Below are 23859 nucleotides of genomic sequence, written 5' to 3' on the forward strand. Positions count from 1 at the left end.
GCAGCTGAGAAGGGTCTGTGTGAAAAGATCTGGGAACCCAGCACTGAGGTTACTTTTTTGCAGGCGCACAGGCTGGCGAGGGCTGATTTTGTATGCAGAATAGGTTGGCAAGCTGCCCTTTGCCTGGCTGTGATGCCAGGATGCTCGGAATTAGTAAATGGTTGCTTTCACTTTTCCTCTCCTCCTACAACAGCAATAGATATCTGCCACACTTGTATGAGGACAGCGACTCTATTGACCTTTTCCTGAGTCACAGTAAGAGAAATCTGCAGCTTCTACCTGCAAATCCAGGGAGAATCAAGGAGCATTCTACAAACCTGCTCTTTCAATGGGAATACAAACCCATCTAAAATAGGCTTCACCTGGGATGTCCAGAGAAGAAACGGACAGCTGAAATGGAGCTGACGAGCACGGCCAAATGAAGAGCCAGCGAGCAGACCGGCTCTTTGTAATTCCTCTCCGGACAAGGAGAGGACTTGAGTTCTCCCACAAATGCTCCAGATAGTTGCTCCTCACAAGGAGGCTGCAAGACAGCTGTCTCCAGTGGGTTTATCGCTCTGGAAGATGAGGGAATAGCCACCTCTGCTCAAATCACCGTCGGCAGCTTCAAAAGGACACTAGATTCACATACTTCCTTTTCTAAACACTTCTGGAAATTGCTTGTTAACTCCTTTTCAGATATTATGAAGCTTTGGATCGACAAGTTTTTACAGCACCGGATGAGTTTCCTTCAATTTTTAGCAAAATAAGTTTTAAATATAAGTTTAAGGACTTTTTAAAAATTTCATTTTTGGAATAAACAACAATAGGGTGATTAGAACGTTGATTTGGAAACGCTGCACCATTACTTAGGTTTAGAATGTCTCAACAGAGTATTTTATTTCAATTTATTTTAGTATTTTTATTCTTAATTTTAGATCGTATCATACTAATTGTTTTTCTGTTTTATATATACAGCATATAAATGTAAGGTTGTTACTATTATATATTTTTATTGTATCTGGCCTTAGGGCTGTAATAAACGTGTTGTTGTTGTTGATCTGGAAAGTTACAAACAGACTAAGGATTTGAAATAAGTTTTTGAAATTAATTATAAGAATCCTTCCCATGGGAAAATGCTGTTCTTTTGAATTCTTAAAAACAACAACATGATAGGATGGGACTTGGAAGGTTAGACACTAGGGGGAACCAGAAAGAACTAAAGATTACAATTTAAGGAAAAGAACACTTAAATTTGACTTACTAATACAAAATGGAGCAAAATACTTTAACACTGGAGGATATTTGTGAACAATGGGCCCAGAAGTTAATTTTAAGAGTGTCTGCCATTATAGATAGACTGTGTTTAAAAGATGATATGGCAGAGGAACAAGTTTTCCTGGACAAGACTAAGGCTGATTTGAAAGTGGATTTAAAAATGACAGGCTACAAGAATGACATGGAGAAAGACGCTTCACAGAATATACAAAAAAAATCCGTTGGTGTCCTAATAATTAAAAGGGATATACAAATAGCAAACCAAAAGAGTGATCTGGATAACTTTCCCATATTGGATTTACAAAAGAGACTTGTTAAAGTTTTGAAGAATTTTGTGAGAAGGGACAAAGAAAAAATGAAAAGAAATCAAGTTCTAGGTCATTATTTAAAGGGACTAAAGATCAAGATTGCTAAAAGGAATAAATATAAATTTGGTTTACTTGATTAAGGTTAAAATAGGTATGTTGTTATCTCTGGTAACCTTTAATGGACTTTTGTTGACATCAGGACTGAAATGATGAGGTTTTAAGGATTTGTTTATAGTAGATAAGAGATGGGATATGGGAAGAAGAGATCATTTGTTCTATTTTAAGAGAACATTATAAGTTACTAAAATTGTTTACAGTTGTGATGAAGGAGGAAGTCATTTCTTTATATATTTCTTTTCTTTTTCTTTACTATAGTCTTATTTTTTCTTTATTTTCTACTTTTCTTTCTATTTTTTTCTCTTCTCTGCACTTCTCTTTTTTCTTTTTATTCTTTTAGTTTTTTTAGTTTGTATTAGTTTTTATCCTTTTAATTGTAATGTTTAATAAAATTACTATTAAAAATAGGCTTCACTTCAATCCCTCAGACCACTTTCTTATTTACTTATAGCATCTCCATTCTGTCTGGGCTTATTTTCAATTTGTTCTCTCTTGTAAGTTCTATTATTGAACTTAGGCAGCATTTAAGAGTACAAATGCTTCCACTGAATTGGATAGTAAGGAACAATTAAACTGGATACCCTCAGCATTCTGAAGATATCCCACTCTAGATGGTGTCCTCCAGTGGTTTCATGTAGATGTTGAATAGCATGGGCCACAAGATGGAACACCATGGGATGTCGCAGATCAATGACCTAGGTATCTAACAATAGTCCTCCAGCATCACCTTCTGGACATAGCCCAATAGGAAATAATGGAACCACCAAGTGGTCCAGAAGGATAAAATGATTGATGGTATCAAAAGACATCAAGATGTCCTGGAGGATTAGCACAGCCATACTCCCCACTACATCCCATATCTATTGTAGGTCATCTATCAAGGATACCAAAGTAATTGCAGTACTATATCCTGTCTGAAAGCCCACTGAAATGGATCTAGAAAATCAGTATCACTAGGATGATTCTGAAGCATGAGGCCACCACCTTCTTAACTGCCTTTCCCAGAAATGGACATTTGTGACTCATCTCTTGGAACTAGGTGACTTTCTTCAGTAGATGTCTTATTATGGCCTCTTCTAAGCAGGAGAGGAATATCCCCTCTAGCAAGAAGCCCCGATCACCTGTCTTAATATGGAGCCAGCCCCATCCTGGCCAATTTAATCGAATAGGAAAGGCAAGGGCTAGGTACATGGGTGGTGGACCTCATCTAATCCTTTCACACAAAAAAGCCTATGGTAATCCAATGCCATTTCCTGGTTTGCCACGCAATTCCTCCAATACCAAGGCCCTATGTCAGATTTTCTGCAAAAATCCATAGAAACTTCATTCTTTGCAGTATTCGTTTTTTGGTTGTTGTTGTTTGTTTACATTAAACTAAACATATTGAAATTGTTTGGTTATTGGCGTTCTCCAAATTACACACCTGTGAAGTATGTATTAGAAGTGGCATTCGGTTTCTTCTTACAGATATAGGGCAAAGCAATACTGCAGTCCCGGTTCTGCCATCCTCCTGAGGACTCTGTCCGTATCACTCCACAGTTTTCTTCGTTGGGGTTGTCAGGTTGATCTACAAGAGAAGGAGATACCGTACCCCTGCAAGAGCCATTCTTTAAACAGAAAAGCATAGCTCATGAATGTCATTTCAATTTTAAGGATGCAATTTGGGATCAACTTTGAATTTCAACAATTGACAAGATACTCTTTTGGGATTTTGTTATGCAAAAGGAAAAATATATATTCTGTGCTGTTGAAGATGAGGCTGCATATGGGGAATTAAAGCAATTTCTGTCTGGTTATGACAGCTGCAAAGGAACTGAGTAAGCTAATCTCAGAAAAGTAAAGATCTCCATATTCTCAAAATACATCATCATCATTATAAAATGTAACACTAAGTTTTAAGACCAGCTACCCTTATTTCAAATAGTTTCCATTCCCTGCCAAATGGAATAAGGCAAAGGATGGGTTTTTAAAAATGGATTACTATTAACATGTTACTTGAAATTGTTAATTAAAGCCAAGTAGCTGATCTGTAGAGAAAAAAGACAGGCTGTGTTTGAACCAATGTTTGTCAGGGCTATCTTATTTGGGCTGTAAAAATCTAAATGTGTTCTCCTTGTCACTATCTAGGGATTACCCAGATTACTGCATCCCATATATGGTAGCTCTACTTTGCCTTAATGGCATATATCTCTATCATGCAAATTCTAAAGAGAGGTGGAAGATACTTGTATTATACTAGAGAAAGTTTTATATTGTGTCTGGCTCTTGTGTATGTATATGTGTATACAGTATATATACACACAGACACAGACACACAGACATACGCATACACACACACACACACAAGGAATAGGAATATATATCTATACAACAGGAATATATACAATTAGTTAGCAAGGTCTGCTTACACCCTGTATTTACAGAATAGTTGACAGGTTTTCTTGTGACCGCATTCATTTTTCTACCTCTCTGTCCAACTTACCATTTTCCCAATTCAGGAACTTCAAGGGGGAATTGTCAGACCACTGCCAACCCCCATTGAGGTCCAAATCATTAAGCCCAATCCAGAGTGTGGAACCATATCCTGTCAGCAGTCCTGGTATAGTCAGAGAAAGATAGAAAGTCATAAGGCATACACCTTAAGGCATACACAGCCATAATGAGTGTTCTTCCCTCCACCATTCTTATTAAACCATGCTGACAGACAATCTCCCAGTACACACCAAGCACAAACTACTTTTCCCTGAATCCCTTCTCTTCTGAGCCATCCATTTGTACCAAAGGCTTTCTTTTACAATATTCATGATGTAAATGCAAATATTGTATATGTAGGTATGCACTGATACTCTCTCTGTATCAATATTCCTTCTATCCCAATACTGAAGAAAACTCAACAAACAACCATTATTGGAAGGGTTATTGTTGGTCTATATAGGTGAAAGAATAGTAAACAAGTCAATCTACAAAGCAAAACATTTCCATACTTTTACCAGCAAAACCTGTTTCAAGCCTAGATCCCCACTGCTTACCATTGATGTAGGTCTGCTCATGAATCGCAGTGATACTAAGCAAGTTGGCTCCCTGCTGCTCGCAGCTCTTCCCAGCCTCCTGCCAAGACAGGGTGGACTGGAAGTTGAATTGATAGCAGCTATTGGTGAGTTGATCCCTATCCCAGAATGTATCACAGTCATTGCCTATGAAGACAATGCAAAAAGGAAGTTACTCCAAGTTAACATAATGAGTCTTCATCTTAGCCAGCAAATGGATAGGAAGCAGCTACTTGTTTAACTTTGGAAATACATTTTACAGTTTTTTAAGTTGTGTGACCAAGATTGCCTAGGGAATATTCCTGTGGAAAAAGAAAAGGAGAGAATGCAAGTTAGAATGGGGACACAGGAAGAGAAAAAATAGCTTACAATGAGTGGTGGAGATTTCTATAGCTTTACAAATACTTCCGTACTGATAATTCTAACTGAACATCCTTGAAAAAAAATGCACTTATGTTGTTGATGCTTTTGCACATAAATGTATACAATGAGATAGAGGGGGGGGGAGAGAGAGGGAGTTTGGTGTAGTGGTTAAGGCACCAGGCTAGAAACTGGGGGACTGTGAGTTCTAGTCCCCCTTTCGGCACAAAGCCAGCTGGGTGACCTTGGGCCAGTCACTCTCTCTCAGCCTTAGGAAGAAGGCAATGGCAAACCACTTCCAAAAATCTTGCAAAGAAAACTGCAGGGACTTGTCCAGGCAGTCCCCGACATTCAAACACAACTGAACCAATTCAGAAGATTATAAGGTACAATGCATAAACTTATGTGTAAATGTCATGCAGACTGCAGCAACTGCATAGAATGATACATTTCTTGAATGCTGAATTTGACGTTAAGCTTTCATTCTTATTGTAAGATGTCCAGGTAGTCCTTGCTTAACAACCCAAATTGGGACCAGAATTTGTCACTAAGCAAAGTGATCATTAGGCAAAACATCATGTGACCAAACTGCTTAGTGACAGTAGTTCCCGTAGTCCCAGTTGCAGTTGTTAGGTGAGGACTGTGCTATCATAAGGCAAGGACCTCACACTTCTCCTGCCCTGCATGAACTGCTGGCTCCATCCCCACTGCCTCCTCCCCAGCCGGGCCCAGTGAGCTCCCTTTGGCAGACAGGCTCTGCTGCCCTGCCGCGCTTGCCTTCACTTCAACTCCTCCTACCCATTTATCTCCCTACCATCTCTGACATTTTGGCCGCCTTGCACCCCGCCACCACCACCTACCCCTGCCACCCCCAGTTGCCCTCAGCTGACCTTCACTGTCTGATGATGCACACTCAGCCAAGGCAGCTGCTGGCCTTCCGCAACGCCTCACCGAGGCCTCGTGAGAAGGCCTCGTGAGGTGTCGTGGAGGCCTTGTGAGAAAGAGTGCAGGGTGTGAGGCTTCACAAAGGGCCAGCAGCTGCCTTGGCCAGGTGTGTGTCAGCAACAGAAGATGGCGAAGGTCAGCCAGGGACTGAAAGGGCTGGCAGGGGCATCTGCATGCAGGGTGTCAGGGCAGCAGAGTGCAGGGCGGCTCAAAGGGCAGGGGGAGATTGGCAGGTGAGGGAACTTGAAGTGCACACTGTGGTTATAAAGGCAGGAAGTAGAGGAAAGTAATATAGGTGAATTAATATTAACTGGCCCAGCTGACACGGGTGGGAGGAAAGAGCAACAAGAAGAACCAGAAAAAATCTATAGAGTGTAATAACACAATACTTCAGGAAATCATAGCCCTGAAGCCCAAAGAGCTTAGCTGTCAAGAGGAAAAATGATAAAAACTCTTGTAGAGTCTAGCAAAACAACAACAACATTTAACTCAAGTGGACACAGTTACCACTTCATTCTCATGAATAAATTGAAAAGGGTTAGCCAAGAGAAACGTATGACGATAATTCCATACAACAGAAAGCAGCTTACTCTTAATGGGACAGAATCCCCATCTCTCATCTTTGCCATAGTCCTGTGTGGTGGCACACCAGAGGTGACCATCTCCACGTCCCATACTTGTACAATCATGAAACCACTGGTTATCATACTTGAAGGGGATGGTGCAGGGCTTTCCGTGAGAGTTGCCTTGAATTGTGTAAATTTCTGGAAAAGAGAGAAAGCTATGGCTCATATTTATCTTCCTCTGCTAGAAAAAGGAAATACTTCTAATTTTGAACAAAAGGCTTGGCCACCAATACTCTGTGATCCAGCTTAAGATTCCATAAGCCATTCCATAATTCCTTTGGCTAAATATGCCATCAGTATATGCTGCATAATTTCAAATTAATCCAACATATATTTAATTGCTGGAAGATTGTTCCAATCCGTACATGACTACATTTTTTTCTCCCCCTGCAATAGTTCCCCACACACTCTCCAGTAACAAAATTAATCTATAAATTCTGCACCAGGAGGGGAACAATACATATACAGAATACAGGTTTTAATCGTTAAGGACAGGACACTGACTGAAAGAGAATTTGCTGAAAAAAATCAATTTGGCAGTTGGATAAAACACAAAAGTAGACCATTGCCACCTAAGGTCATAAATATTCAGCAGGCAACTCAGTCCTAACAGTATTTGAAAATGTGCTACTTAACTCCAGGAACAAAAGATTTATTCCTGTCAAGAATGGAGATAGCTGGAAAAGTTATTCCTATGATTCTGATTTATGTTTTGGCAGTATCTGAACAGTTAATAGTTTTCAGAAAGCTTGCCATGTTCATCTTTTCTGGCAAAAAAGTTTTATGGAACCTTAAAAATTATCTAGCGTAATTATTGTCTTATGTGATGATACAACTGGTTAGCCTAAGATGCCACAAAACTCTTTTGATTTTTTTTTAAAAAGTTAATAGATCACAGTAAATTAACACTAAGTGCAATCAAATGAGATTGATTCTTTGAAACATGGTTCTCCTCTGTCTTCAGAGACAATGGAGGGCAATGAAGATTCTCCATTAAGTCATATATTCTTTTGGAAAAAGTACACATACTTGTCTTATGAATTGTAGGTTATAATTCCATATATATTAGTAAATTTATTTATTTATTTATTTATTCATTCATTCATTCTTCAAATTTCTATCACTGCCCATCTCCCCCAAAAGGGGGACTCTGGGCGGTTTACAGTAAAATTGACAATTTAAAAACCATCAAACACATAAATTACAACACGAACAACTGACATAATAAAAATGAAATAAATATAAAAACCAAGTGGCACAGATTTCATTCAGTAGGGAGGACTCTGTGACACCAGGCACCCCCAGGAAGAGCTATTGCCCTTCCCATCCCAGGTGAGGCAGCAGAACCAGGTCTTCAAATCTTTCCGGAAGGCCAAGAGTGAAGGGGCCTGCCTCACCTCCGGGGGCAGAATGTTCCAAAGGGCGGGCGCCACTGCAGAGAAGGTTCACCTCCTAGACCCCGCCAAGTGGAATTCCCTTACTGATGGGATCCGTAGCATGCCCTCTCTGCATGACCGGGTGGGAAGGGTCGATGTTATGGGGATGAGACGGTCCCTCAGGTAGCCTGGCCCCATGTCATATAGGGCTTTAAAGGTCATAACCAACACCTTGAATTGGACCCGGAAGCAAACTGGCACCCAGTGCAGCTTGCGCAGCAGTGGTGTCACATGTGCTTATCTTGGGGCACCCATAATTGCCCGTGCGGCCGCATTCTGGACCAACTGAAGCTTCCAGATACTCTTCAAGAGTAGCCCCACGTACAGTGCATTGCAGTAGTCTATATGGGAGATGACCAGGGCATGAGTGACTGTTTGGAAGGCAACTCGATCCAGGAAAGGGCATAACTGGCACACAACACGAAGTTGTGCAAAGGCCCTTCTGGCCACGACTGCTACCTGCTCTTCAAGCAGAAGTCGTGAGTCCAGGAGGACCCCCAGGTTCCACACTGGTTCTGTCTGGGGCAGCGCAACCCCATCCAGAACTAAAGATGACAACTTCCCGGATACCAAGGAACCATCAACCCACAGCTACTTTGTCTTACCAGGGTTCAGCTGAAGCCTGTTGTTCCCCATCCAGACGCCCACAGCCCCCAGGCACTGAGAAAGGGCAGTCACCACATCACTTACCTCACCCAGGATGGAGATATATAATTGAGTATCATCAGCATATTGATGATACCTCATCCTGTGGTGACGGATGATCTCACCCAGCGGTTTCATGTAGATGTTAAATAGGAGAAGAGAGAGAACCAAACCAAAATTGCTCTTATTCAAAATTGTTTTGCTTATTCATTTTTCATACTGCAAAATCAGTCCTAAAATTCTGCATCAAGGTTACACAAAACCTTGATTGAGAGAATCTAAATCCAAACTAAATAAATCTGCATTTATAAATTTGTTTCGGAAAAGGGTAAGACCAGTGAAATTGCAGTGTTCTCCCAACATTTTGGAAATCTTTCCTGGTTCACCTTTTGGCTTCAGAGACTTCATGAGGCATTGTTTACCTTCTTCTACTTAACTTAGTAGAGAAACCTTATAATAACAGTCAATTTGACAATAGCTATTTCTGTACAATTATAGAACTTTAAAATATACACAAAGGTCTGCTGACAGAGTGTTGGATCCTTACTAAACTAGACACAGATCCTATTATTCAGATAAATTAGTAGCATTCAGATCCATTTGAAATCAATCAAACTATTCATTGAACACTCTATTCTGAATATTCTATTTAGAACATTCTGTTTAGACTGAGTTTAGTGAGCCTGGATTCAAATCAGAGTAGAAACCACAACTTCACCATACAGCTGTTTTTCATGCAAACTGAGGCTGATGTTTGAATGGTAAGAGATATTTAGAATGAATGGTGGTTGATGACTTTGGAGTTCATCCATCCTTTGGCAAAATGGAATTCTAAGTTATAGTAAAAACCTTGAAATAGCAGAGGGAAGCTTGGTATGTACTTTGGAAGACAGTAAAATTATTCTGATACTATTGTACAGTTTGTTTATTCAGGGAAAATGGATAAAACCTGCAAAATAAATGGTAGGAATTTTAGAGTATCTACACTATCATAACTAGACTTTAACAAGATACCCCCTATTTTCTTGAAGTATTATTCCAGCAGAAAAACGATATGACTGGTAGCATCCTTGAGCAAAAATTCTTAATTTTGTTGAAATTATTGTTGTAGAGAACAACTGAAATTTATGATGGATTATCCTTCCATTTCAGTTTGAAAAAATGAATGAAAGGAGGCAGGAGATTATTGGTTTTGTATTTTGTTTGTCTCTCAAGGAAAGCTATGGCCAGAGAAATGGCAACATTTCCATATTTGCTTTCTCAGGTTTATAATAAACTAGCAACAAAATATTTCCCATAATTAGATAACTAAACTGAATAGACCCAAGGTGGACCAGAAGAGACTTTCCTCATGCAATGTACATAAGAATTGACTGTATAAACTAATTAATAACATGCTGTTATGATAACCGATATAGACTACCTTTGCTAAAGATTTTTTTAAGTATGAAGATTATCATCTAAGTCAGATAGTAGGGATTGGCTGCCTATAAGCCCTACAGATATTGCTAAACAATTCCCAGTAGCTCTAGCCATTAGGGCTAAGAGTAAGAGATGTTGGGAACATCCAGAAACCCAGAAATTACCCACCCCTGCTGTTAGCTTTAATAGCTACAGCAGTGTTCTGACAATGCTTGGACAATCAAAGTTTAGTGCTGCCTATCACCATCCTGCTCTACTTTCAAGATGCAAAAGCAGCTAGCTAGTTTACTACTGGAAGTAAAAATGCTAAATTACGTTTAGTGCTGCCTATCACCATCCTGCTCTACTTTCAAGATGCAAAAGCAGCTAGCTAGTTTACTACTGGAAGTAAAAATGCTAAATTACATAACTTGAATGTATAAGTCTATTCTGTTATTCACACATACTCATGAGGAGTAAGTGATATCTATTAATGTTATTTATTGCTAATAATTTTTAACAAAAACATCCCAAAAATACTAAATTTGGATATTTGCAGAATAAAATTTTGAAGTATGACACCCGCTATGATAAGAAACAACAACATTAATTTTCAGTCTTCTAATGTGGGTTTTACCAGAGTATGGCCTAGAGCACAAATCTTCATCATGGCCATAGATCTTCCATTGGCCTCCACGAGCCTGGTCACCTCTGTCAGCTGGTGTCAGTGACCAGTTCCCCAATCTGGAGCTCAAATACTGGGAAAGCTGGTCCCCTAGACTCCGACAGTTCCACCGCATGTTGACAGACTCACGGTCACATTCATAAGTGGCCAAAGCATGGGTGGTAGCACTGCTGTTTGCAGACTTCCAGGAGACTCCCAAGCACTGCGTGGTTCCAATGTTGAAAAGCCGATTCCGGGAAACCCATTTCCACTTCTGAGCAGGAAGACTTGTGTTACAGATCTTAGAAATTTTCACCAAAGAGTCCTTTGTCTCCAAGCAGCTCTGCAGACCACTGTTATAGATGAGAAATGTCCCAGAGTCTGAGAAAATACAAATCAAAGAGAAGGATATAACAACAACAACAACAACAACTACTACAACTATAGCTACTGAAGGTCCAAATACAGAAGGCCATTCAGTATCAGCTACCTCACGCACATCCAAAAGCCCCTCACAGATGAAGCCATCTACATTTGACCGTGGCATTGGGTCAGAAGCAGGCAATAAATATGGCAAGAAACTGTTAATAAATTAATATGGAGTGGGAAAAGACCCAGAGTGAAACAAAAATTTTTACAAGATTCCAAAGAGAGAGGTGGCCTCGCCCTTCCAAATCTAGAACTGTATCATAAAACAAGCTGCCTGTCATGGATAACAGAATGGATAAAATCCCTGAATAGTAGAATGGCAATTTTGGAGGGGGCTGGTTTAGACAATGGACTTCATAGATACTTATGGTACAGAGACACAAAGGAGGATAAAAACTTAAAAGGACATATTATCAGACAAAGTTTGATAAAAGTATGGAATGCCACAAAGAGCCTACAGTAACAAGCCCAACAATTTCACCCCTGGCTTCTCCCTCAAATGCTTTTCACATTGGAGGTAATCACAGCAAGAAAAATGTAATTACATATGGAGATATGGTTTACTCAGACTCTACAAGCAAACTAAAAACACAGCAAGAACTATTTAATGAAGGCTGGGATATACCATGGTTGATGTATTTACAAATAGCTGGAAGGATAAAATCAGATCTTAAAAAGGAGGAATATTAAGAAAAAAAACAGAATTTGAAATTCTCATACAAAATCAGCAACACCAATAAGGGCCTGTATATATAAACTCTTACCTAAATATGATATAGAAACAGAACAAACAAAAAACTGTATGGCAAAATGGATGCAAATTTTCAAAGAAACAGTTATAATACAACAATGGGAAGAATTGTATTGTACCCCCACAAGTCCCTCCTTGTGGGGGAGACGGGCGGCGATAAATTTGATAAATAAATAAATAAATAAATAAAATAAAGAATTATTGACTAAATATATAAAATTCATACCAAGTTATAACTTAAAGAAAACTGGTACAAAATGTTTTATAGATGGTATTGATGAATATCTAAGAAGGACAAATCATACAGTAATAAATGTTGGAAATGCCATAAAACAAAAGCAACATTTTGTCACATGTGGTGGACATGTAAAAGAACTCAAAATACTGGAAAGACATACATAATGCAGAAAATCTCAGAATTTAAATCTGAAATGAAACCACAACTGTTCTTATTAGATATTGTCAGGCTCTGCCTGCTACCCAGTAAAACACAGACACTAGTGTAGGCTTAGGTTCTGGTTTTATTTGAATATAGAATGCATGCCCTTGGAAAAGCTGAGAGTGAGTGGAGCACGCCGGAACGGGATTTAAATAGCCCGCGCCGGTCAGCGCTCCACCCCTCCTTACTCCGAGTGTGCCCCGAGCCCCGCTGGTTCCGTTGCTGGTAGGTGAGGGGTTGTGGAGCCCCTCCTGTGCCTCGGGTGTTTCCTTGACTGTTTCTCCCGGCCAGTGATGGGTCATTGCCAGGCGATCAGGTTTGTAATCTTTCTGACAGCTCGGGCACGCCTCGTGGTCGGGTCTTGTCAATTACCTTCTTTGCAACATTGTATCTCTTCCTTCCACGCCTCCGGCTAGAGTCGATACTTTGTTGCCAGCACCTGTTGCTCTCTTTTGTTAGCTAGTTGCCTTTTCCCTTAATCCGCCTGGTACCCATTTCCTTGTATTGTTATGTGAGCCGTTGCGATGTCACAAGCATCGCAACGGTGATCATGACATACTGCCCCCCTTCGGGAAGGTTAAGCCGCGGGTTTGGAGGGCTAGGTGGTGTGGAAGGTGCGGATCAGGTCGGGAGCCTGGACGTCACGGGCAGCGACCCACTCAGGGTGTGGAAAGTGTTTCCACTTTACGAGGTATTGGAGGGAGCCCCGCTGCTTATGGGAGTCAAGCACCTCCTTTACTTCAAAGTGTTGCTGTCCGTCTATCATCACTGGTGGGGGGGGGCGTGCGTGGGTGCCACCGGGAGGGATCACTTGCCGGCTTGAGTAAGCTGCAGTGAAATACCGGGTGCAGTCTCTTAAGATTATGGGGCAGGTCCAAGCGCACCGTGACTGGGTTCACTATTTGTGTCACCTGGAATGGTCCAATAAACTTGGGGCCCAGCTTCTTTGACGGTTGCGGCGATTTTATGAATCTGGTGGATAGATAGACCATGTCTCCCACCTGAAATGTTGGTTGCTGGCGCCGGTGCTTGTCCGCTTGTGATTTGTCCGCTGTTTGTGCCTCTTTAAGCGCGTCCTTGATGACCGGCCAGGAATCTGCGATTTTCTCACCCCAATCACAAGCGGCCACTGTTGGGGACGGAGGCTGAGGTAGTTCAGGGATGGGGACGAACCCCCGACCCGACACCACCCCAAATGGGGTTTTTCCGGTGCTCTGGTGTATCGCGTTGTTGTATGCGACCTCTGCAAACAGGAAGAGGTCTACCCAGTCGTCTTGGTGATAGTTTATGTAGGAGCGGAGGAATTGCTCCAGTGTGGCATTAGGGATCTCTGTGGATCCGTCTGTCTTGGGATGCCAGGAGGTTGACAGGGCTTGCTGGGTACCTATGAGTTTCAAAAAAGCCCACCAAAACCTCGAGGTAAATTGTGTGCCCCTATCGGTCACCAAATGGGAGGGGCATCCGTGTAGGTGGTACACGTGGACTAGGAACAGTTTCGCCAGCTGTTGGGCTGACAGAATCGAGGCGCAGGGGATGAAATGCGCTTGTTTTGAAAAGTAGTCTTTTACCACCCAAATGACCGTTTTCTTTTGGCTGGGCGGTAAGTTGACTATGAAGTCCGTTGAGATTTCATCCCAAGGGCGGGAGGGTTCAGCCACGGGTTGCAGCACCCTGGGTACATATAGCCTTCCCTCCGCCCATGCGAGATCCTGGTCCATGGTGACCTTGTTGGGGTTGGCGAGGAGCCAGGGGTCAGATTTCAATGCTGTTATGAAGTCTGCCTGTAGCCCACCTGGTATTTGAGGTTGCCTGCGTCTGGGGGCGGGTTGCGTTGTAGTTGTTTGTGAGGGGGGGGCAGGCTGTCCCCGAGCGTGACCCCAGGTGACCGCTGCCATACCCAGCTGGGAATCGGAAAGCACCGTCCCTACAATGTCGGAGATAGGCTCTGCATCCTGGGGCAGTCGGGAGAGTGCGTCTGCCAGGAAGTTATTTTTGCCTGGTATGAACTTCAGCTGGAAGTTGAACCGGCTGAAGAACTGAGCCCAGCGTATTTGCTTGGGGCTGAGGCGTTGGGGCGTACGGAGCGCCTCGAGGTTGCGGCGGTCTGTCCAGACCTCAAATGGGCAAGTCATCCCTTCCAAAAGGTGACGCCAAGCCTCCAGCGCTGCTTTAACCGCAAACACTTCCTTTTCCCATACATGCCATCGCCTCTCTGTTTCTGAGAATTTCGAGAGCATGGCTTAAGGATTCCCGCGGAATCCTTTTGCAGCAGGATGGCGCCTATTGAGAAGTCAGAGGCGTCCACCTGCACCACAAAAGGTCGTTCGGGGTCCGGGTGAGCTAGGATTGGCTCCGCTGTGAACAGCGCTTTCAGCCTGTCAAACACAGTTTGACAGGCAGGAGTCCAATTAAGTACGGCCCCCGGGTTTTTTACCTTGCACGTCTCCCCGACGCCCTGGGTCTTGAGCAAATCGGTTAAGGGTAGGGCTATTTCCGTGAACCCCCTCGCGAAGGACCTATAGAAATTTGCGAACCCGAGGAAGCTTTGAAGCTGGCGCCTGGTGCGTGGGTGTTCCCAGCTCAAAACTGCCTGGACCTTCGCAGGGTCCATTTCTACGCCTTTGTCAGAGATTCTGTACCCTAGGTAGTCCAAGCGCGATTTGTGGAATTTGCACTTGGACAGCTTAGGGTAGAGTTTGGCTTTTCGTAGCTTAGTGAGGACTTGCCTCACCAACCTCTCGTGTTCCCTCTGCGTCCTCTTATAGATGAGGACATCATCCAGGTAAACCAGTACGCCCTTGAATAGGTGTTCATGCAGCACCTCGTTGATGAGTTGCATGAAGACCCCCGGCGCCCCTGCAACGCCGAATGGCAGTACCTTGTCTTGGAAGGAGCCCAAGGGGCGGTTGAATGCCGTTTTCCACTTGTCCCCCTCCCTGATGCGGATTCTGTAATATGCTTCGCAGAGATCGAGTTTGGAAAACGCCCTTCCCTTTGACAGGTGTGCTAGCATGTCCTTTACGAGGGGTAGTGGGTATTTGTTGGATAGGGAAGTGGAATTTAATCCGCGGTAATCGGTGCATAGTCTCAGGGTGCCGTCCTTCTTTTCCCGAAATAGGACGGGTGCTCCAACCGGCGAGTTCGCTGGTTCTATGAAGCCCCTGGAGAGGTTTTTGTCCAAGAATTCCCGCAGCGCCGCTAATTCTCTCTGGGTAATGGGGTAGATCTTGGGCTTGGGTAATGGGACGTCTGGGAGCAGTTCAATTGTGCAGTCCGTCTTGCGGTGGGGGGGTAATTGGTCCGCCTCCTCTTCTCCGAAGACATCTGCAAAGTCTGCATATTGCTCTGGTAGTCCTTCGGGGGGGGGGGTCGTTGTTGTGGACTTCTGCCCTCCCCACTGTCGGAGCAGATGGTTTGTCCGGTGTCGGTGCCTGGTAGACCCCGTCTTTGAACTTGATGGAGCGTGTCCTCCAGTCTATGTGTGGGTTGTTGCGTGCTAGCCAGGGGATCCCCAGCACTATTATGGGTTTCCCTATCTGGGTCACCACAAAGTTTATTGATTCCTTGTGGGTGCCCATTGTCAGGGTGACCATTCCGGTCCTCTGGGTGGCCGGTCTCCCCCCCGCTGTAGAACCGTCTAGTTGATGGAACACCAGCGGTTTAGGGAGGGGGAAACAGGGCAGTTTTAGTGCGGCGACAATGTCCGGGTGGATCAGATTTCTGGAGCACCCAGAATCCACCATAGCTTTGGCCACAATGGCTCTAGGGCCGTAAGCAAGTTCAATTGTCCCTGCCAGGATGGAGCAATCGTCACTCACCCTGGGGTTGTTGCGCCCCTTCTTCACCACCTGCCCAGCGGCGCTGCTTAGAGCAAGTGGGGAGCGTTTTCCGCCGGCTGTTCTTGGGCGTCGATCGCGTCCCCTGCGAGGTAGGCGTCCGTGTCCTCGTCCGGGGTTGCTAACGCTCCTGTCAGCCGTCTGGGGGGGTTGGATGGTTTGTGCGGCGTCTTCGGTGTGGGTCTGGGCGGGCGATCCGTTGTTCTGTTTGTGAAACAGTCCGCCGCTCGGTGGCCCGTTTTCCCACACCTGGTACACTGCCTGCGGGCAAGCCTCCGTTGTTGGTCTGCGTGCCAGGTTGGGCCCGGCTGTGGGACTGGTCCTCTTGTGCTGGGCAGGATTTTGTCATCTGAGGTTGCGAGCAGGAACGTGCGCTGAGCGTGCTCTGCTTTACCGGCTAGGCAAATCCACCCATGAAGGGAGGTTTGGTCATCCCTGTAGAGTGCCCATTGAAGCACCTCCCGGTTGAGGCCACGCTTGAACATGTCGATCAGGGTGGCCTCTGACCATTCCGTGATTTTGCCCGCGAGGACCTTGAACTGGGGTGCGGTGTGGGCAGGGAGGGTGTCTGCGTCTCCTTTGGGGTGCGCTGCCTCCAGCCGCCGTCGGGTTGCCTCCGCCTCTTGTGGGCCGTCCTTCATGCCTCTGGTGCGAAGTGCTGGCTCCATCGCTGTCCCCGGTTCCGTTTTTCGCCAGTTGGTCTCTCCCACGGAAAAATTTTCGTCCGGTGGAGCTTGGCGATTTTGGTTTGGTGACTCTCAGCTTTATATCAGGCTCTGCCTGCTCCCCAGTAAAACACAGACACTAGTGTAGGCTTAGGTTCTGGTTTTATTTGAGTATAGAATGCATGCCCTTGGAAAAGCTGAGAGTGAGTGGAGCGCACCGGAACGGGATTTAAATAGCCCGCGCTGGTCAGCGCTCCACCCCTCCTTACTCCGAGTGTGCCCCAAGCCCCGTTGGTTCCGTTGCCGGTAGGTGAGGGGTTGTGGAGCCCCTCCTGTGCCTCGGGTGTTTCCTTGACTGTTTTTCCCGGCCGGTGGTGGGTCATTGCCGGGCGATCAGGTTCGTAATCTTTCTGACAGCTCGGGCGCGCCTCGTGGTCGGGTCTTGTCAATTACCTTCTTTGCAACATTGTATCTCTTCCTTCTGCGCCTCCAGCTAGAGTCGATACTTTGTTGCCAGCACCTGTTTCTCTTTTGTTAGCTAGTTGCCTTTTCCCTTAGTCCGCCCGGTACCCATTTCCTTGTATTGTTATGTGAGCCGTTGCGATGTCACAAGCATCGCAACGGTGATCGTGACAGATATAATCTCAGAAAAAAATTAACAAGATATATAACAATTAAATGAGATATATGCTTACCACAGCATGACTAAACTTTGCTCAACACTGGAAGAAAGAAACAATCCTGACAATGTCTGATTGGGAACTTAAACTTGGAGAATATGCAGCAATGGCAAAACTAACAGTATACTTACACAATAGAAGTTTAACTATAAGCAAGAATGGTTCCCATACATACAACACATCACACAGCATGGATAAATATAACCACGTACAGTATGGCTTTTAAGGGGGCCTGAATGCTTCCAAATATCACAAATCAGCAAATGTACAAAAAGGGGGGAGTCAGAAATAAATGATTTTTCTATTATTATTATTATTATTACCTTTTTTCTACCTTTTAGGTATTTAAATTATTTTATTTCCTTTTATCAATATAGAAACATCCAACAGAAGATAATATATTTAGCTCAGGTTGAAAGGTGGAGTCCTTGGTGCTCTCTGAGCTTGGTTGTCTGCTTGTAGATGTTACATTACCCAACTAGCTAACATCATCAGTGCTAGTGAATGTGGGGTTTGCTCCAGTTTATTTACAGTAGCTTGCCCTGCCGGTGTTGGTGGGGGTGTGGTTTTCTCCTGGGTAATTCCTTGATTAGGGTATTGTTTTCTGCTTGATCTTAGCTTTTTTAATTGTCTCCTTTGAATGGTGTGTAAATACGGTTTATCTCTATGTAGATAAACATATTCATATATTTAGATAAACATAATCAAACATATCCATTTTGATGTGAATTGCAGCAGTTCTTTTTTTATGTTATACTTAACTTTGGATGAAAAGTCAAATAATCTTATGTCTGTAATATTGATATCCTAGCAGCAATTAATACTGATACAATTTTTACTTTTCTCTTTTTCTTTTCATTATTTTAAACTTTCTAAATAAATAGAAAGTTCATAATTTTTAATCATATTACATATTACTGTATTGAAATCTGCATTGAAATAATACAATGTATCAAGATTTATAACATTACAATAAAAGAGGGGGGAAAAGAAGACAACAAATATGGAATAGAGCCTTGATGTGGTAAATCCTGGGTTCAATTGCCCCACATCTGTAATCAACCATTTCTGTAAAGAATGACCAAGTCAGTCTGCTGAGGGACAATTAATCAGAACGATATACAGTACTCTGATTGTGAATAAATATATACTTGCATAATGGTTTAGTTGCTGCTTTAGTTCAAATTCCCAGTGATGACTAAGGCTATGATTAACTTTCTTGTCTCAAACTGCTTGTTTTTTTGTTTTTTAGAAAATTCTTAGCAGGATCTCTGGCTGCTAATATGCTTTCAGCTCAGAAAATACAACTTCGGAGACACCACCATTTCTTAAAATTTAAGCACTTTTAAGATCTCTTTTCTAAGCAGCAAAAAGTGAAAAATCAACTTCCCCCCCCAAAAAAGGCAGACAGCACGTTCTGGGAAGAGCTGGTTTTTTCCCCAGCTTGCTCTATATTCTTAGCTTTGTGGTTTTTAGAAACTTTCAGGTCATAGTAAGCTGTCTAAGCCAGCAAAAAGTGTGTGTGAGCCAAAAAAACAAACAAAAAAGGATCAACTTACTCTAAAAACAAAGGGCTAAAGTTGGAAAATTATAACTTTCAGAACTCAGAAAATTACAGCCCCCAGAAAGTTTCAAGACCTTGTGCTGAAGAGAAAAAAAAAAAAGAAATATAGTGATCAGTTACCTGGTTAGCAAAGGCACTAACTCTTGGGACTATCTGGAACATATTTCTTCTGCTTATTTGATCTACTGTAGTAAAAACCATGTTTTGAACACGGAGCATGTAACATGGAGATGAAAACTTTAATAGACAGATAAAGTGCAACAAGAGGAGCATGGGCAAACCCCAAAAGGAATGAGTCTATCTTGCTCCTCATGTAATTAGCTCTTTCTTTAGGACTGTTGCATTGTAGATCTTCCCTGCATCTTACTGCAAAATCTGACTATATATGGCTACTGGCCTCTATACTCATCTGTTGAGTATATGCCCTGCACCTTGTACTCAAGCAGAGTCACTGGTTGGTTTCTTGTCTGAATTTCAGATGTATGCTCAAGAAAATTCTGTAACCCGCAAATACATTATTCTTCCACTCCCTTCAAGTTACAGAAATGGGAGGAACTAGACATGGACATTATTATTACAATTATCATCTATTTAATTTGAATGTATAATAGTTTTTACAATTCTTATTTGGGCCACCATTTACACTCAAGAATCAAAATTAAATAAACAAGATTAAGCACATAAAGTCATAGGGCCCTGAACTAAGTCAGTTAGGTACAGCAGCCTGTATACCAACCTGATGCCTTTCAAAAATGTTAAGAATAGTTATTTGTTGAGGATGAAAGGAGCAGAAGAGTAATGCATCTGGAGGGCCCTAGGCTAGAGAAGGCTGCACAACAGAGTTGTTCGCACTATCTTCCTTCCTTCCTTCCTTCCTTCCTTCCTTCCTTCCTTCCTTCCTTCCTTCCTTCCTTCCTTCTTTCCTCCCTCTCTCCCCCTCCCTCTCCCCCCGCCCTGCTCCCTCTTACTTTTAAATACAGTAATTCAGCCAAGACTGGCAAGCCTCTGGTAATGTGTATTATCAGCTTATCAGCTTATTATTTTATCACCTTCTCACACTATCATTTTACACTAGCACTTGGGAATTTGAAAACACTTCTCCTCTACAGAGAAAAGTGGCAGAGGCATCCATTAGTGGGAGGAGGGGGGGTTAGAAAAGTCAAGATGGCAGGCATGGCCACAAAAATCGAACCCCCACACCTTTTCATGTATGTGTGATATACATAAAAAGGGGTGAGGTTTCAATTGTGTGGTCACCACAACCATCTTGAGTTTTTTGATGCCCCTGAGAAGTAGTATCTTAGAATTGGATGGCTCCTAAAAACAGCATGATTTCTATGAAGCTAAATTCTCATGATCATTAGTTTTAACACCAACCTAGAGAGATCAGTATAGAAGTGAGATAGACCATCCCAAAGCATTATTTGTTAAGGAAACTTCCTGGCTTGAGTATATTAACTTGAAAATTGAAAAAAGGAAGACTCCAGAAACACACTCACTTTCACAGCAAATTATCTTGCTACAAATACTGATACTGCTATAAAAATGATCTAGGAAATAAATACCATTCTCTGTTATAGACAGCTGGATGGTAATTCCCCGATGAAAGTTTACAGGACAGGTGCTCTGCTTTAAGGCAATTATGTATGATATTCTGCAGAACTGTATCATAATCTCATCCTGATTAATATTCTAATAAAAATATCGAGTGAGGTGCTGCTGTTCTCAGGGGAGATCAAAATTCTGAAATTTGTCAGGCAACCAGACTTAATTTTCTATTGAATACCCAGTGGGAGCAGAAAAGTCAGACTCTAGCAGGCTCAGCATACTCAGAAAGCATGATGGGCTTAAATGCGGGAGTGGCAGATAGACACCAACCTATTTAACTTAATTAAAATGTATCATATGAAGAATACCAGGTTGAAGAAGCTATAGCTACCACTAACGTATTTTTTTCCACAGTGCCTTTGGTTCCCAAAAAAGGGCCCAGAGACATCATGGGGAAATTATGATATTGGCAGCTGCAATCACTTTGCTCAGATGAAATGCTGTTTTGTCTTTGTTGCTATGCAGTGCAGCACTGCCACCCACCTTGCCAACATCTGCATCAGGAATACCCAGATGTGCTGCCTAGGGTGACCTCAAACCTGGCACTACTTGGAAACCACTTTGGGGGGTGATGTTTGGGACCCCTGAATCTGAGCATCTGATATCTCCAGTCCAAACATAAGTTTTCATCATCCCCCTAGAATCACATATAAGAATCCAAGTGGAAATATGCTTCTGGCTGTGGACTGAATACAACTGGCCTCAGATTGGATGCAATTGGATTGGATGCATTACAATGTTTTCTTTCTATAGAGGAAAAAAGATAATATACTGAATGAATTTGATTATATGTTTGATAGGCCAAGAACACTGAATACTAAAAATTTTTGACTGCAAGAAACTCAGCAAAATGATTCACTTTTCTCTATTTTCCCCATCGTTTAGATTTTCTTTATTTAAGATATGACAAAATAATATGACTACACTTCTCTTTTTCCTTGTTTCCATTTTGTTTTATATATATAATGAGAACAGCATGTCAGATAAAGTTCATGCAGATAAGAATAAAGATCATAAAGGCAGAAGAGGAAAAAGCATCTCAGATACAATATATAATAATAGAATGAATTTGAAAAGATATCCAACTGAGTTGGAAGAGAAGGAAGAAGTAAAGAAAATGACAAGAGTGAATGGAAAGTTGACAACAGATTAGAAACTTTGGGAGTGAAGAACAGGTTTAAAATGAAAGTAGTAATGGAACATCTGAAATTAAATGAGGAGAATCTGGAAAACCTGATAATAAAAGTAACAGAAGATGAGAAAATTGAAGGGAAAATGAAGGAGAAGAAGCACTGGACAGGATTTTAGGTCACAGGTAGAAGTTAGCCAGTTGAATACTGTAGATTGGATTCAAGAGGTTCCATTCCTCACAGGAAGCATCCATTAAGCACTCCTTCACTTTCTTTGAGAAAAAGGAACATATGAATCCCATTCAATATTATGGAAATTTAACATAAAATCAAGAGCAGCAGAATGTTGAGCACTAAGGCTTTGTATGCAGTTTGGTCTAGTAGTTAAGGCAACGGGCTAGAAACGAGGAGACTGAGAGTTCTAGTCCCACCTTAGGCACGAAAAGCTGGCTGGGTGACCTTGGGCCAGTCCCTCCCTCTCAGCCCAACTCACTTCACAGGGTTGTTGTTGTAGGGAAAATAGGAGGAGGAAGGAGTATTAGGTACATGGTCCATACCTTGAGTTATTTATAAAAATAATAAAGGCGGGATAGTAAGTAAGTAGTAAGTAAGTAAATAAATAAATAAATAGTTACCATCAAAATAGACTTTTAAAGGCATCCCTGACTTTAAAATAAAGCTATCTTGCTTCTTTGTCAAAACAAACCAAGTGTTATGACTTGGAAATGGATGATTAGAAGAGTTATTAAATATAACAGTTAATCAAGTAATTAACATTATAAGAGACAAGTAAATTTGTGGCTATAGTTTAGATTCTGATTCAGCAGAAAACCTATTAAATTGTAATTATATTATATTTATATGTAATTAAGCCTATTAAATTATATTAAATTTAACCTATTAAATTATAAAACCTATACTCTAAGTTGAATGTTATCAAACAAGTGGATAAACAAATATGTACTACTACAGAAGAATAATACTGATAGTTATTTAGTTTCATGAGCCAACTGAAGCTGTCAAATTATTCACAAAGGAAGTAGGAATGAATATATTACTCTCCACTGTTATCCCATAATCTGGAGGCAAATGGCAGCAATAGCAATTTTCCCTGTCCATGGAGGTTCCCTGAGCGGTTTAGAGTTCATGACTCTAAAATACTTTTTCCAATGGAACCAACTCTATATCCTTTCACTGCAGGATTTTTTAATCCACTTTTTTATTGTTATCTGGCTATAACTGTATATAAGTTGCATATTAGAGATAGGGTTAAGGCAAGCTGTTCTGCCCTGTTATATTTTGTTTTTATTTTCTGTTTTTTTAGATCTATTGCTTTTAATTGTACAGCATCCATTATATTTTAATGTAATGTTGAATTTGGGGATGGGGGAAGGAAGGAAGGAAGGAAGGAAGGAAGGAAGGAAGGAAGGAAGGAAGGAAGGAAGGAAGGAAGGAAGGAAGGAAGGAAGGAAGGAAGGAAGGAAGGAAGGTAGGTTATGCCAAAGCATATTATGGCTTCATGGGACAACTTTGTTCACCCAATACCACAAGATCTGGGGTCCTGTAGTAAATTAAACAGTGGACTATCTAACCTTTTTAAGCTTAGTTAGCATACTGTATGAACCCAACCATTACATAAAAAGATGTGAAGCATGTTCCTGAACAGAGAAGGTTCCCAGCAACTCCCAAGTCCTCTTATAAAACCTGTTTTATGTTAACTGTCAGTTTGTAACATTTCTCTGAGGTCCCAGGTTTGACTGACTAGAATCCAAAGATCTATGTATAAACTTACACATTTTCAAAACACAGTGTTATGATCTGTACAATCTTTACTATTTATTCATGTACCCCAAATGTTAATGAAGAAAGAGGATGTACCAAAGCTCCAATGTAACTCTATTTTTTACTACTTTTTAAGGTCACCTAAAGAGATATTTGGGGATCACTGTCT

At 41.9% G+C, this 23859-nt stretch overlaps 1 protein-coding gene across 1 annotated transcript in view; it reads right to left on the reverse strand.

Moving 5' to 3' along the window:
- The window catches only part of MRC2 (mannose receptor C type 2), a 99144-nt gene that overhangs the window by 59954 nt on the left and 15331 nt on the right, over window positions 1–23859 (reverse strand). Inside the window, exons 2-6 of the mRNA XM_063300429.1 lie at window positions 10780–11187; window positions 6625–6798; window positions 4712–4876; window positions 4165–4278; window positions 3106–3249 (exon numbers count right to left, since the gene is read on the reverse strand). Of these exons, the coding sequence (XP_063156499.1) occupies window positions 3106–3249; window positions 4165–4278; window positions 4712–4876; window positions 6625–6798; window positions 10780–11187 (1005 nt within the window). The remainder of the gene's footprint in view (window positions 1–3105; window positions 3250–4164; window positions 4279–4711; window positions 4877–6624; window positions 6799–10779; window positions 11188–23859) is intronic.

The sequence above is a fragment of the Candoia aspera genome, chromosome 4, assembly GCF_035149785.1.
Source record: "Candoia aspera isolate rCanAsp1 chromosome 4, rCanAsp1.hap2, whole genome shotgun sequence".
NCBI lineage: Eukaryota > Metazoa > Chordata > Lepidosauria > Squamata > Boidae > Candoia > Candoia aspera.